At 53.6% G+C, this 14,587-nt stretch overlaps 1 protein-coding gene across 3 annotated transcripts in view; it reads left to right on the top strand.

Annotated features, from left to right (window-relative positions):
* The first annotated feature begins 1,625 nt into the window (after positions 1 to 1,625).
* Positions 1,626 to 14,587, top strand: part of SYNGAP1 (synaptic Ras GTPase activating protein 1) — a 30,046-nt gene continuing 17,084 nt past the window's right edge. For all 3 annotated transcript variants that reach the window (XM_054569221.1, XM_054569224.1, XM_054569225.1), the window contains exons 1-5: positions 1,626 to 1,696; positions 4,912 to 5,033; positions 7,626 to 7,731; positions 13,769 to 13,860; positions 14,249 to 14,370. In XM_054569221.1, coding sequence (XP_054425196.1) covers positions 1,630 to 1,696; positions 4,912 to 5,033; positions 7,626 to 7,731; positions 13,769 to 13,860; positions 14,249 to 14,370 — 509 coding nt within the window. In that variant the 5' untranslated portion in view covers positions 1,626 to 1,629. The remainder of the gene's footprint in view (positions 1,697 to 4,911; positions 5,034 to 7,625; positions 7,732 to 13,768; positions 13,861 to 14,248; positions 14,371 to 14,587) is intronic.

Consider the following 14,587-nt stretch of genomic DNA (forward strand, 5'->3'; position numbering starts at 1 on the left):
CTGATACTTGCCTGGGTTTGGGAATGAACAATGATAATATGAGAAGCCAGCTCTCCCTGGGTGGGGGGAGTCATTCGGCAGGCACTGTCATGGCTAGGTGAGGAAAAACATTTTAAAAGGGCAGCGTGAGACGCTGTGAATGGCATGATAAAAATGGGGCTACAGGCGTCTCGGCCTTCCTAATTTCAAACCCTAAAGCTGGAGACAGACTCATGGATCCCGAAAAGAGGAGACGAGGTCTGCAGGTTGGGGATTAGGGAGAGGACACCAGGAAGTAGTGATGGACCTTTTGTCCTTTATCCCCTTCCTATTTCATTCTTCAGGACTTCTCTGTCAGCCTTGGGTCTCCCTCCCTAACTTATCTCCCCCTGGAAGCCAGGGCCTGTCCTACACATCCTGTGGCCCAAAAATGGAGAGAGGGGCCAATGGAGAGAGAGGAATGGGAGGACAACGCAGAGCAAGAGGGTCTTGCCACTCCTTGCCCAGTATTCCTGCTCCCTACAAAGTCTGCGTCTCTGGTCAGCTGGGTGGGCGTGACTGGGCATTTCCCAGGCTAATATCAGACTTCTCTTATACTTATCTCTCTGGGAGCTCTGTCTCTGGTTTCGAGTTGGTCTCTGAGATACATCTCTGTGGGGTCTTTCAGTGTTGTATTGGTTTCTTTCTCAGGACTGGGTTTCCTTTTGATTTTCTGCCTTTAGGGATTTTTCTGCGTATGACCACTCTCTCCCAAGGTCTTTCAAACTTCGTTATGAATTTGAGGTCACTGAGTTCTCCATCTCTGGACTAGCTGTCTTCCTCTCTTTCTTGCTCTCCCACCCCCACTTCCCCTTCTCCTTCTTCCCTCGCCCCCAACCCCAAGGTCTGCAGTTTGCTTTCTCTAAGATCTAAATCTGGGGTCTCTGATATCTCTCTGAACCTGAGTTCTCTAGTTCTATGTCCGGGTTCTTTCTGAACCTGGGTCTTTTTCTTTGAGTCTAGGCCTCGGGACTTGGTCCCTGAAATTACCATTTGAGTCTAGAGTCTAAGATTTCTGTCGTTATGGAGAACCTTTTTGAGACTGGTTGCTCAGATTTTGACCCCTCAAAGAGGTCTAGGTTTTGGCGGGGGTCGGGGGGTTGTTCTTGATTTTTACTGAGGTTGAGGTCTGTTTTCTTCTGGATTTTGGATTTGTGCCTCAGATTAAACCTCCCATCCCCCACCCCACCCCACCCCACCCCACCGCCCCCGGGGCATCAAGGTATCTTTCTGTGGGTCTGCATCTTTAGAACTGTCGTCTTTATCTCTGGTGTTTTTGAGTAAGGGGTCTCTGTCTCTCTGGTTCTCACTGGGTAGGGGTGGGGGCTGCAGAGTCTCTCTCTCTCTCCTCCTCCTGTTCTCTCCTCTCTCGCTCACTCCCCCGCCCCCCTCTCTCTCTCTCTCCCGGCTGCCGCTGCTGCCGTTGGCTCCTATTCTCCTCCTCCTCCTCCTCTCTCCTCCTCTCTGCTCCACTCCGCTTCTCTCTCCTCCTCTCTCCTCCTCCTCCTCCACCTCCTCCTCCTTCTCCCCCTCTCTCTCCCCCTCTTTCTCTCTTCTCTTTCTCCCCCGTCCCCCGCCCCCTCCCCGCCCCCCTCCCCCGCCCTAGGCCTGATGAGCAGGTCTCGCGCCTCCATCCATCGGGGGAGCATCCCCGCGATGTCCTATGCCCCCTTCAGAGGTACGTTGGTGAGGGGAGGGGGAGGGCCAGGGCCAGTTGGAGGGGGTAAAGGGGGGAGGGGCAGGGCGGAGGAAGGGGCAGAGCGAGGCCAGGGAAGGAGAGCCGCTGAAATGGAGGGAGACAGGAGGTCTGGGAAGACAGGACAGAAGCAGTGAGGAGGGAGGGATTAGAGGCCAGAGCACCGAGATAGATAGGGACCGGAGGGGCCAGGAAACAGGCCTTAAAGGGGGCTGAGGTGAAAATGGTGAAGGGGAAAGAGATCGCCCGAAAGGGTTGGATGATAGGGTTGCGGGAAGAGCAGCCGAAAGAATTTGGAGGTGGGAGCTGAGAGATGTGGAAAATGTCAAGGAAATAGAAGGGCCGAGTCAGGAGAAGGGTTAGGAGGGGGAAATGAAAACACAGGGGTGCAAAGAGAAGCCAAGAAGATGGGGGTCAGAATATGGTGGCGGGGCTCAAAGAATAGTGTGGGGTAGAAAAAGAGAGGAGGATGGAGGGAGAGGAGAAGGGGCCAGATGGAAAGAGGGAGGCTGTGTGTGAGGGGGGAAGGGATGGAGGGTCCAGATGGAGAGAAGAGAAGAGAGGGAATGGGCTGGGGGAGGAGAGACCAGGGCAGGGGGAGGGACAAATATGTGTGTTTGTTGGGGGAGGGGGCACAATACAAAGAAGATTGAGTGTTGGGAGTAGGGCAGCAGGTTAGACTGCCCAGACTTTGACCCTCATTAAGGCCTTTGACCAGTGTAACATAACCCCTGGGGTCTTTCCGTTCCATTCACTTAACCACTTTTACCCCTCCCCCACCTCCAATCCTTATTTCCATTCCTCTTCCCTCCTCTGGTGTCCATCACCTATATCTTTCCCCCCATATGGTGTCCGTTCCTTATATGAGTCCCCCTTCTGTCCTTCCCCTATATCAGTCCTTTCTCTGGTGTCCATTCTCTTTCCCTATCTTTTCTCTAGTAGCTCCCTTATATCTCTACCACCTCTTCACCCCCTCCTTCTTGACCCCCTTGTCCTAATATTCCTGTTAGGTCCACCTGATTCTCTCTGCCCCACGTCCAGTTGGGCCCTTCTGGTATATTTCCTTGTCACTAGGAATTTGCCATAATTTCTACCTCCTCTTCTCCCAGAGCCATCCCTGTTTGTGCCCCAGCCCATCCTCTATTCCCTGCCCCATTCCCTATCTTGTCAGTAGAAGTCCGTGCCTACCCAATTTCCCCTGATACTCCAGCTCTTATCACCCATTCCTTTTTTCTTGTCTCCTCTACTTTCTGAGGTGTTGGAGATTGGGGGTGCAAAGACACAGGTTTTGATGGTTGGAACAGGGACCACAAGAGGCCCCCGTCTGAGCCCTGTGGGATTTCTTGTCCTAATAAGCCTCTCCCCTTTCTCAGCTGTGTTCCTCTGTCTCTTGCATCGCCTCCCAGAGTCATCCTTTCTTAAGTCCAGACAACGTGTGTGTGTGTGTATGTGTGTGTTTCCAAAGTTGCTCCTAAGCTCAGTTCTCTGTGTCCTTCCCTGCTCCCAGGAAGAAGGTGCCCCCTGAAGTCTAACCTGCCTCCCTGTGGCTGTAGCCTGAACCAGTCCCTCCCATAATGATTATGTATATCAACAGATTTGTCCTCTGGGGGTTCTGAGAGTCTGAGTGCATTGGGCATGTTGCCTGCAGTCAGTGTCTGCAGCCTCAGAGCCTTGGTGAGCTCTGTATACAAAGGATATTGCTTAGAGAGTCTCTGAGATGACATTGAGATAGTAAAGAGTTTCACAGTATTGGGGTTTCTAGATATCTGTATTCTGGGCACTTATCTCAGGCTCTGGTGTGCAGGTCGGGTAAATTTGAAGGACATGTTTGTAGACAGAAGGAGTCTAGATTTTCCAAAACTCTTACTTAGGGCATTTGGTTGGAATGAAGCTCAAAGATAAGTTTTTTCCCCCCTGCAATATATCTGCCATTAATTATCCTGTAAAGGTGACAGAATTTGATGTTTTTTCCTCTGAACTCTTTCACACTTTGATGCCTTAAGCCTCTTTTCTATCACTTTGGTGTCACCAATTTGATTCCTCTCTTCCACAGGGCCTGTCCCCTGTGTCCCTGTGATAGTGTATAGCATTGAGGTTTAAAGAAGAGGCAATTTGCAGAAATGGTGGCATGGGGAGAACAGCAGAGCCGAGGAAGGGTGATCCTGGGGGCATCTCCGAGCATGGGCAATCCTTGGTCTTTTCTAGAAGTTTTGTCCTCATCCCAAGCTCCAGTCTTTGGAGGTCCCCTCTGTGTCACAGGCCTGTATCTTCCATTCTTTCCTCCCCTCTTTCTTCCTCAGGCTCCTCACTGTGCCTCAGGAAGTTTCCTAACCCTTGGACTTGGCTTCCCTACTGTTCATGGAGACTAGGTGGGGAGTGGGGTATTGAATCTTTGATTTCTGAGCATGAAGTAGGGGAAGAGATCAATTGTCTCTATTCAAACAAGGACCATTTCCTACCTCCTCACTCCCCAACTGCTTCACAAGACTCATCCACCCCCTACCACCTGAAGAACCAGAACTTTCCCCAGAGATGGGCAGGGTTGGGCTAGGAGAGGAGGGAGCAGAGGATAGAGGAGAGGCAGGACGGAAGGCCCACTCATGTCTCTGACCCTGAAGAGGTAAGCTCCCTCACTTTCTCTCTTTTCCAGATGTTTAGCTCTCAGAATCTTATGACCTGCGTGTTCCTACACCCCAATCCTTCTTTCCCACAGCTGTGTGGCGTTCTTTTTACTACTATTTTGCAGATGGGTTGTGCCACCTTCCAAGTTCTTGTCGTCTTCAGTTATTTGGATGTCCTCTCCCCCGACGCCTGCCACCAATCTGTGTTTTTCTTCTGCCAGTTTTGCTGCCCTCCACCTTTTTATTTTATTGAAGTGGATGGAGAGCTCTTTCACCTTTTTCTGCCTCTAAACTTGTACCCTCTCTGTCATGATATAAGTCCCCTCCCTGAACCACCCTCCCTATTTATTCCTCCAAGTCAACAGAGCCCTGTGATGTGATTCCTGCCCCTCTTTTTCCCCAGATATAGAGGTATATCTTCTGTTCTTTTAAAGGTCCCAGGTACCTCAACCCCACCTGTAAACTCAAGACAGGTGGGGTCCCCTTCTCCCACTTTGTGGACTCACAATTTTAGGCCTCTGCCTCCCAAATGGATAGAACCTCCCCTTACTGTTTCTGTGTGTCTCTGTCCCCCAGATGTACGGGGACCCCCTATGCACCGAACCCAATACGTTCATTCCCCATATGATCGTCCTGGTTGGAACCCTCGGTTCTGCATCATCTCGGGGAACCAGCTTCTCATGCTGGATGAGGATGAGGTGAGCAGGGTGGGAAGGTTGAAAAAGGACCATTGGGTAGCCTGGGAGAATGTAGAGAGAAAGATGGAAAGAATCCACAGTAGTGAAAGGGCAAGAGACAGAGAAGGCAGACTAAAGTGACATTTGCAAGTGGTGGGAGGAGGGTAGCCATTGCGATTTCGGTTGGAATGTGTAAGGGGCAAGCATTCTCTTCACCTTTGTTAGGGGGGGTCTTTCAGGGCCATGTGCAGTGTTGGGAAGATGTGGTTCTGAAGATTTGGGGGTGTTTCCTATTTTCATCTGTCCATATTGTGGGATAGGTTATGATGGGAAAGAGAAACAGAAGGGTGAAGAAATGGGGATTGTTTTGGAGGGAATCACCTCTAAAGTGAGCCTTGGGAACCCCTCCTCTTTCTCCACTGAGCAAGACCCATCACTCACCACTCCCAGCCCTTTCTCCATCATGGGGCAGAGTGCAGGGAGGGGGCATTGAGGGACTCAGAGAAAAGGCAGGGGAGAGTGGGGACTTTGGGAAACGGGGAAGGGGCTGAAGGGTCCTGGGAGTGATGACAGAAGTCAGTGGATCTTGGCAGGGAAGGGGGAAGACTGGGAGGGTACCTGAGATCAGAGTTTGTGGAGACACTGAGAGGGCTTTTACCAGGGACACCAGGAAGGAACATAAGTGAGGAGATGCCTGGGAATGAGGGGACTTGGAAGCATGGGAAGCTGTCTAAAAGAGTACGAATATCGAGATAGGGGCGGGGACTAGCCAGAGCTCGAAAGACATGAACAGCAGTTCCTTGTGGGAGGTGGTAGTCATGCAGTATGATTAGAGAGCCAGGGGAGTGTGGGTTCAGATTTGGGAGCTGGGTCAGCAGTGGAGGGTCCATGAGAAGAAACAGGAGATGTGAATATGAAGGGTTGATGCCCAGAGATATGATTCAGGGAGTGGGGTGATTTGGGGGACCAGCTCATTATTTTTTTGTTTTTTAGAGAGAGGGTAAGGGAGGGAGAAAGACAGGGAGAGAAAGAGAAACATCGATGTGAGAGAGAAACATTGATCCGTTGCCTCTCATACATGCCTCAGCTGGGGACTGAGCCCACAACCCAGGCATGTGCCCTGACCGGGAATCAAACCAGTGACATTTTGTTTTGCAGGACAGTGCCCAACCAACTGAGCCACATTGGTCAGGGCTTGGGGGACCAGCTTTAGAGAGTGACAGGGTAGCCTCTGGGACTGGACAGATAGTGAGAGATGAGCCCCAAAAGCTGTTGGGGACCTGGCAAGGTAGCTCAGTTGGTTGGAGTATTGTCTGGATATGCCAAGGTTGCAGGTTCGACTTCTGGTCAGGGCACATACAAGAAGCAACCAATGAGTGCATGAATGGGTGCTTATCTCTCAGTATCTCCCCCCTTCCTCTCTCTAAAATTAATAAATAAAATTTTTTTAAAAAGCTGTTGAGGAGGTTGTGGTTAAACTTGGAGTTGGGGTTAACCAGGGTTTGGAGGGAACTGGGCAGGCAAGTGAGTGTGGAGAGATGGCTGGGTAGAGAGCTTTCAGGCTATGGAGTAAAGTCAAGGTATCTATGGGGGGATGGTGACTTTGAAGGCGGAGGTGGGTTGGATAGTCAAAGTTTTAGGCATTGTGGGACAGGTGAGTAACTCACTAGTGGTCACCAGTCTTGACCAAGGGTTTGGGGTCTGTAGGATGAATTGGGAAAACCAGAACCAATAAGTGTGGTGGTGACTGTTGTAAGATGTGAGGATGAAGAGGGAGGACAACAGATGGGGTAATGAAGGAATGAGAGAGAAGGGGACAGGTTGAGGGGACCAGTGGCCAGAGTCCAGTAGAAAGGGGGGTGGGCCGGACTGAAGTGGGAAAATGAATAGTGTGTAGGGCCACAGGGGGCTAGAGCTGGATGGGTTGTGGAACTGTGGCTGGGAACTAATGGGGCGGAGGTCATTCCTGTAGGGCTGGAGGAGATTGAAGGGCTGGAGAGGGGGAGGTTGGAACGGAGGTGGCAAGGGGGAGATGGGGATGAGCCTCCAGGAGAAGTAATGGCTAAAGGGGAGAAGGGAAGTGAGAGGCTGAGTTAAGGGGCTGGTGGAGATGAAAAGGGGGACAGGGGTGACCAGGCCTTCTGGGGTGGGGAGGTTGGGACCCAGTCTAGCCACAAAGCCCAGTGTGGGAGGGAGACAAGCTGTGGATCCTGATTATAAATGCAGCTTCTGCTACCCCAGTGACAGGCAGGGAGGAAGCGATGAGGGGGGTGGAGATTGGGATTAAAGCAGGGAGAACGGAGGACCTGAAGGTCAAGGGGAAAGTGGATCAGGGACTAGCAAACTCCTGAAGAAAGAGCTAGGCAGGGCTTGGGGGAATTCCCTGGAGGATGTTTCAAAAGGAATGGAGGGAGGAGAGAGGAAAGTGGGACTGGAAGCAGTGTTGGAGAGAGAAGGGAAAGAGAAATTGACTCACCCAGAGACACTTAGTGTTGAGGGGCAGGGGCCAAAGGTGAGTAGGCCTGTTGGAAGGGGAGGTTCAGCCTGCTTGGTTGGGGAGGGAGAGGTGGGACAGCCGGGGTGGTGAGCTCTGACACACCCCGCATCCCCTAGATACATCCCCTTCTGATTCGGGACCGGAGGAGCGAGTCCAGCCGCAACAAACTGCTGAGACGCACGGTCTCCGTGCCGGTGGAGGGGCGGCCCCACGGCGAGCATGGTACGGCGGCTGAGCAGCTCTGCTGGGCCAGACAGTTACGGGGAGAGGGATGAAGGTGGACCGGGCTGCTGGGGAGGGGGAAGTAGGGGAACTGATGGAGCAGACTGTGGCCGGGAGGAGGTGGAGACAGTCTGGCTTCTTAACAATGGGAGCCTGGTAGGAGAAAGCGCCCTCCTCTGGGATCTGGAGCGGGACCGGGGTTGCAGGTGACAGTCCTTGCTCTGCCTCTTTCCTTTTCCTCTCCAGCAGCGAAGTTTGACTTTTCCTGGTGCTTGTAAAAATAGTCTCCTTAGATCTTTAGCTTCCTGTTCCTGTCCCTGCTCCTCCCAGCCCTTGGTCTGGGATCTTGGAGAGAATAACCTAGTTCCTGCCCTTCCTCCACCCTCCAACCACCGCCCCGCCTTCCCCCACCTCTGCCTCACCACGACATTCCTGATTCTTCTTTCAGACCTGACCTCCGAGCTGCCCCTCTTTTTTTGTCCCTTTCTCCCACTTCCCATCAACTGCTTCTCTTTCCTACAATTCCATCACCCTTTTTCTCTTTCCTCCTGATTTCTCTTATTTTCTCCACCCCTCTTGATTCCCTGTGTCTCTCCGCCCTGCTCCTGGTGGAACTCCATCAGACCCCCATCCCTGTCTTCTCCTTTCTGTCTGTAAAGCTGTCTGCTCACTCTGTTTCTCCAACTCTCTCTTTCTCTCTTCCTCCATCTGCCTCTTCCCCTCCCTCCCTCTTTCTGTCCCCTTCCACCCCCCTCTTTAGTCATTTAAAAAAAGATTTTTGTCTTCCTGAGAAGTTCACTTAAAAGGTTTCCATGGGAACAGTGAGGGGAGATGAAGGCAGAGAACACGGATTTGCAACCGACGTGCAGAGAGACACCCTCAGCCCTGCCCCTGAAAACCCCTTTTCACTGCCCCCTACCACTTATGCCCCTTCCAGGACCAAGGATCTAGGGCCTCCATCTTCCCCCGCTGCCCCCTCAACCCCCCCACCCTTGGTGACTCCTTCCACCAGCTCCCTGCCCTTCAGGGATTCAGGCTTCCAGTTTCTCTTCCTTAGAGAGAGCCAGTGGCCTGTTTCTGTCTCTTGGCTCCCCTTCAGCCCTTTTGCCATAGGCCCGGGCCTCACTGTGCTTCGGGCCAGCTCTCAGACCCTGGGTGGGTGGATGGCCTGGGATATGTCATTGTCATGGAGATCTCTGGCCAAGGGGGTGTGTGGATAGTACAGCTCTGTGAGGCAAAGCCAGGTGGTCGTGGTGGTGGTGTATTGTATAGCGAATGTGTATGATGTCTTTTACATCTGTGTGTCATGTCCATGTCTGGAAAGGTTTGTGTGCATGTGTGAACGCCTGTGTGTCCAGGCCAGAATGATCACTTACTCGTGGAACATGGTTTTTCATATGTCCGGTGGTTGGTTTCTCTGCTCACATATTCCCTGTGTTTCTCTTTACCCTGAGTCCTCAGTGTCTGGGGTCTTTAGTGTGAGTCTCCTGTGTGGAGGCACCTATGTGTGTTCGAATTTGGGGTTGGTATGTGGAGGTTGTTGAGTTGGGGTTCAGTAGGGGTTGGAATCCGGGGGCCCAGGGGCATATATATTTGGAGGGTTTAGTGAAAAAGTTGATGGCTGGTGAACGTTTGTGGTTTTCAGGGAGACGTGGAATGTGTAAAGGGCATGGAGGATGTGCATGGGACATAGGGGTCTGGGGGCCTGGGTCTGTGAAGGTGTGTGCTGAGGCTGTGGATGCTGGAGCCCAGGAGAGGTCGCCGGACCTTTGAGCGGCATTGGAATCCAGGGCTCCTCCTCTGCTGGGTGGAGCCGCCGCCCCTCGTTCCCTCCGTGGTTTGGAGCGGGGGGAGGGGTGCTTCTGCTTGGAGGGGATAGTGGGAGGCCCGGTTGGTTTCGGGGGTCCCCTCGCCCCCTCCTGCGTCTCTTGCGCTGTCTCCGGGCGACGGGGCTCGTGACAGAGGCGGCCACGGCAGCATTGGTCGCCTAGCAACGGCGGCGGGGCCCGGGCAACGGCTGCAGCGGCGGGAGCGGCGGCGGAAGGAACCGTTCCCGCGACCGTCGCCGCGCGGCCGTCCCGGCAGTCCCGGGCCCCGCCACCGCCCCCGCCGCGCCGGGCGGTTGGAGCAGGGCCGCGCCGCCCCCTCTCCTGCCGCACCCTGCCCCTCCCCCGCGCAGGGGCGGGGCCCCTCCCCCACCTCCACCTGGGACGCCCCTCGGCCCTCCAGGCAGGCTGTGCAAGGTAAGGGCGGGGCCGGGCTGACAGGAAGCGCGCGTGGGGGATGCGCGGGGGCGAGGGTGCGCGTGTGCGTGGGATGGGGAGGGGGTGAGGAAGCCGCCGCGGCGGCGGTGGCAGCTGCTCCCTTCGCTTGTTTTCGCTGCATCTTCCGAGTGGGGGGAGTTATGGTAACTGGAGGGGGGCAGCGAGGTCCGCGTGGGTGTGGGGGGGTTGGGGACCGGTTTTGGCCCGTGGGGGCCAGGGTCTCAAGCGCGCGTGGGCGGCTGGTGTGGGATGGTCTTAGAGCCCCGCTTTGTGGAGGCGGCCGCCCCTATGCCCGCGTTTGTGTTCGTGCCCGTACTCGTGTCCCGTGTGTGTTGGTGCCATGTGCACACGCGGGCCCAGTTACTCTTGCACACATGTGCATCCAGCCAAGTGGTGCAAACCTGTACTGTTTTATCCTGCCTCTTGTCCTCTTCCTGTCTAGGGAGCTGCAGGACTGACCCCTGGCTTGTGGAGCAGTCCGGCCGTACTAGTACATGTCACCTTTGACCCTAAGCATGCATTTTCTCAGCTGGGGCTCAACTCCGGATTAGTCTCCTGTGTGTGGGGATGTATGTGGCTGCATGAGCAGGATTTACTGTGTCCCTGGTGGCAGGTGTGTGTCTTTGCATGTGTGTTCTATCATTGATCTGGGTATCTGTGTCAGTCCCGGCATGGGTGTCCAGGGTGTGTCTGGATGTGGGTGGTGTGCAAGTGGGGGTGTGTGTGTTCCTTGGAATCCTACTGTATGTGAAATACCTTTGGCCTAGGCAGATGCGAGCCCCTACTTGGTCAAGGAGTAGGAACAGGAAAAGCTGAAACCGGGAAGAGTAGGGTAGAGAGGAAAAGGGGGGAGGAGGAGGGAGAGGAGGAATTAAGAGAGGCTTGGAGAGGAGAAAAGAGAGGGCCAGGGAAAAAGAGTAGCTGGAGATTGCAAATGTGGAAAACAGTTAAGCAGATTTGGAAGAGAGCAGAGAGGATAAGATTTTAAGATGGGGAACTGGGTAGGGACAGTGGGAGAAGGGGCCTGGGAGATTTGGGGGTGGGTGGGAAATCAGGTTTTTTGGTAAAGTGATCTCTGAGAGAAGAAAGTCGGGAGATAGAAGATGGCATTGGTTCACGTAGGCCCTGTATGATCAGGGGAGGCCACTCAGACATAGAGGCTGGCTCATAGGCATGTCACGGCAGGGACTGTCATTAGAGGTTCTTGTCCCCAGCAAAGAGTTGTGCCCCCCATTTCTCAGCTCTCTTTCCAACTCTGTTCCTTACCCTGGTCTGCCAACCTCCCTCCCCTGGCTCCCCATGAAAGCTGCCAGCTGGGTGTGACAGGAAGATAGGCCAAAGGGAAGGTTCTGTATTTAGGGGACTGTAAGGCAGGGGGAGAGTCTGTGGGTGGGCAAAATTTAAGAGGTTGAAGAGGCAGGAGTTCAAGCTCTTGCTGTGTGTGCGTGTGAGAGCAATTGTGTGTGTGTATAGGGTGTGTACATGTGTGGGTGTGTGCACAATGCCTGTGTTACGGGTCTGTGTAGGTGGCTGTTATGTGTGTGCATGCATGTATATGTCGTGCAGAGATGGGACATGGAGACCCAGGATCACAATGTACGAGGATCAGGTTTGCTGTGTGTATGTACATGTGTGTGTTACGCTTTTTATACACGTTACTGCATGCAGCACTGATATCAGAATGAACTGGATTTCTGTCACTCTGCTCCCTTTTCCCATGTGTTTCTGCTGCTCTGATTCTTGTGGCAGTGAGCCTTTGTAAGCATATGTGTATGTGGCCTCTGTGTACCTGTGACTTAGGTGTGAGTTCATGGATCTTCGTTCCTGGCCATATGTGTAAGGTTATATTACTTCCAAGAAGCAAGTGAACCAGTTAGCAAGTGAGTTTTCTTTCTGTTAATTCTTTAGCTCCAAAGGAAAATTTTAGTGGATTTAAAGTTAGATAATGTGCCTTTATTAGAGGAGCTTGTTTCTGAAAGCAATGGCTGAGCTAGGTTCCCTGGAATGAGAGCGAAGCAGCACACCTGAGAAATGCAGAGACTAGGGCAAAGATATCCTGAGCCCTTGTATGTGTTGTTGAGTAAATATCAGAAGGATAATTAACACATTTACTTCTTGTTTTTTCTTTTTCCTGGTAGCAATTGCAGATGTCTGTCTGAAGACAGGGAAGGGCTGGGGGAGAGGAAGGGGTTGTCCTGAGGCAGAGTAGATGTAGTTGTACTTTTCATGTGAATGAAGGATGTTTGTGCTTGTGGATTTGGAGACACCTTGATATATTCAGGATCATGGTATACTTAAGCATGGATCATGGATCATGATCATGTGTGTGTCTGGGGGTTAATTTTCCATTTCTGTAATGTGCTGCCTGCATGATTGCCCGAGGGACTTGGGCCACATGTGGATTGGCAGCACCTCTGTGCTCACAGTTGTCTGTATACCTCCTAAGCACCTAGATCCCTATTTAGTTTTGAATCATGGTTCTTATATACCCGTACCCCCCCAGCTCAGTATATGTTTCTGTGCTTCACACTGTATTCCTAGGGACTGACAAGGGCTCCTGCTTCCTGGGATCAGCATTTTTGTGTGCAGATCTCCTAACACTTGGGCTTTAGAGGCAAAGGGAACTTGAGGACTGATTCTAGGGCAATTTGCAATTCTGGAAGTAGACAAGAAAAAGTAGCTATGGCCCTCCCTTGCTTTGGAATCTAGAGGGTTAACTGGCAGCTCTTCCGGTCCAACCCCCTCCAGCCTGTAGCTTCTTGTTGCCCTGGAGATGGTAGCCCCGCCCCTGATGCAGCATCTGCCCCCCCATTGGCTGCAGTGGTGACTGGGGCTGAGAGGGGAGCCCAGGCCTGGGCAGCCATTCTGGAGCTGGAGCCGGAGCCGGAGCCTGGCATCCCCCATTTTCATTCTCCTCTAGCCTCTCGCCCCCCCCTAAATTCCCTGCCAGCAGAGCCTCTGCTTCCCTCCTTCGAGCTGCCCCTCCTCTAGACTCTTGGCAGTCCTAAGCTTCATCCGCATTCACCTCCCCTCCTCCTCTTCTACCAACCCTCACTTGGGAGTCCCCCAGCCCCCACTGCCCATTTTCCCCACTCCCCTGCATTCTTCTTTTTTTCCTTTTCCTCTTTCCCTTCTGAGTCCCTGTCATTGCAGTGCAAGTGGAACCAGCCCCCATCTCCCCTCCCCTCTACCTGGCCCTTCTTTGAATTTTCTGTCCCCAGGCTTTTTCCCTCACCGGTCTCTTCCAAGACTTCCCCCTCCAGTCCAGGGAGGGGGTCATGGGAGGTAGCCCTGGCCCTCCCGGCAGACGAGGGTTCCAGGAGAAGGGGAACAGGTACCAGAGGTGCCCAGCTGAGGGAAGAGGAAAGCTTACCTATAGACAATGATGTTAACCCAACACCCTCCCCCCCACCAGCCAGCCTCTTCCTGGGGGGGTGGGCACCAAGGGCCTATCTTCTGTGGATCCGTGTTCTTTATTATTTGGGTCTTACTGACCCTCCAGCCATGCCCCTCTGCTGACTGCCAGCCCCAGTCATGGGCCTAAGGCCTCCCACACCGTCCCCCTCTGGGGGCTCTGGCTCAGGTTCCTTGCCCCCTTCTTCCCGCCGCCAGCCTCTCAGCCGCCGCTGCTCCTCCTGCTGCTTTCCAGGGGGTAGGTGAGGCTGGAGTGAGGGACAGAGGGAGGTGGGTGAATGTGCTGGGGCCTGGGTTGGAAACCTGGACTGACAGTGACCCCCTCCCCAACTTCCCTCTGGCCCTTTCTTTCCTTCCAGAATACCACTTGGGCCGCTCGAGGAGGAAGAGTGTCCCAGGGGGAAAGCAGTACAGCATGGAGGCCGCCCCCGCTGCACCCTTCCGGCCCTCGGTGAGTGAAGGTGCCTGCCAAATGTGGCTCAGCTGGGTCCCCCCTTCCAGGCCCAGCTGGAGCCCCAGGATTCTGAGAAAAGGGATAGGAGCGGGAGGGGAAGACAGAAACAGACTCCCCACCTCTTTAGTTCCTCCTTCTTCAGTTTGCTGACCCTGCTTCTCAGACCAGCCCTCCCACCTTTTCCAAGCTGGGGTATATGTGCTTACACCTGTGGGAACGAAGGAAGATAAACTGGTAGCAGGGTTCTTATCCCCCTTTCGTTGCCTCTGAAGACTTCCCTTCTCTCCCCATCCCACCTCCAGTCAGGGACCCTACCAGCTGAGGGTTGAGTGGATAGACCTGACACTGCCCCAACCCACTCCTATCCCCATTTCCTGCCCCCCAGCAAGGCTTCCTGAGCCGGAGGCTAAAAAGCTCCATCAAACGCACGAAGTCACAACCCAAACTTGACCGGACCAGCAGCTTTCGCCAGATCCTGCCTCGTTTCCGAAGTGCTGACCATGACCGGTACAGGGCTAGAGTGGGAGGGATGAGTTGGTTGTAATAGAGGGGACTCTGTGGTGAGATTGAGGAATGGGGGTTATCTGAGTACCAAGGTTGAAGGCCTCAGATTGGCTGTGGGATGTTATGGGGTAAGGGGCAGGGAGAGGACAAGCAGAGAGGCAGGAAGGAGAGTGAAGTTGAAGCCAAGGAGGGACTCTTCTGGCCAACTGAAGGATGGGCT

The sequence above is a fragment of the Pteronotus mesoamericanus genome, unplaced genomic scaffold (assembly GCF_021234165.1).
Source record: "Pteronotus mesoamericanus isolate MK-2021 breed Mesoamerican mustached bat unplaced genomic scaffold, CSHL_Meso_final contig_20, whole genome shotgun sequence".
Classification (NCBI taxonomy): domain Eukaryota; kingdom Metazoa; phylum Chordata; class Mammalia; order Chiroptera; family Mormoopidae; genus Pteronotus; species Pteronotus mesoamericanus.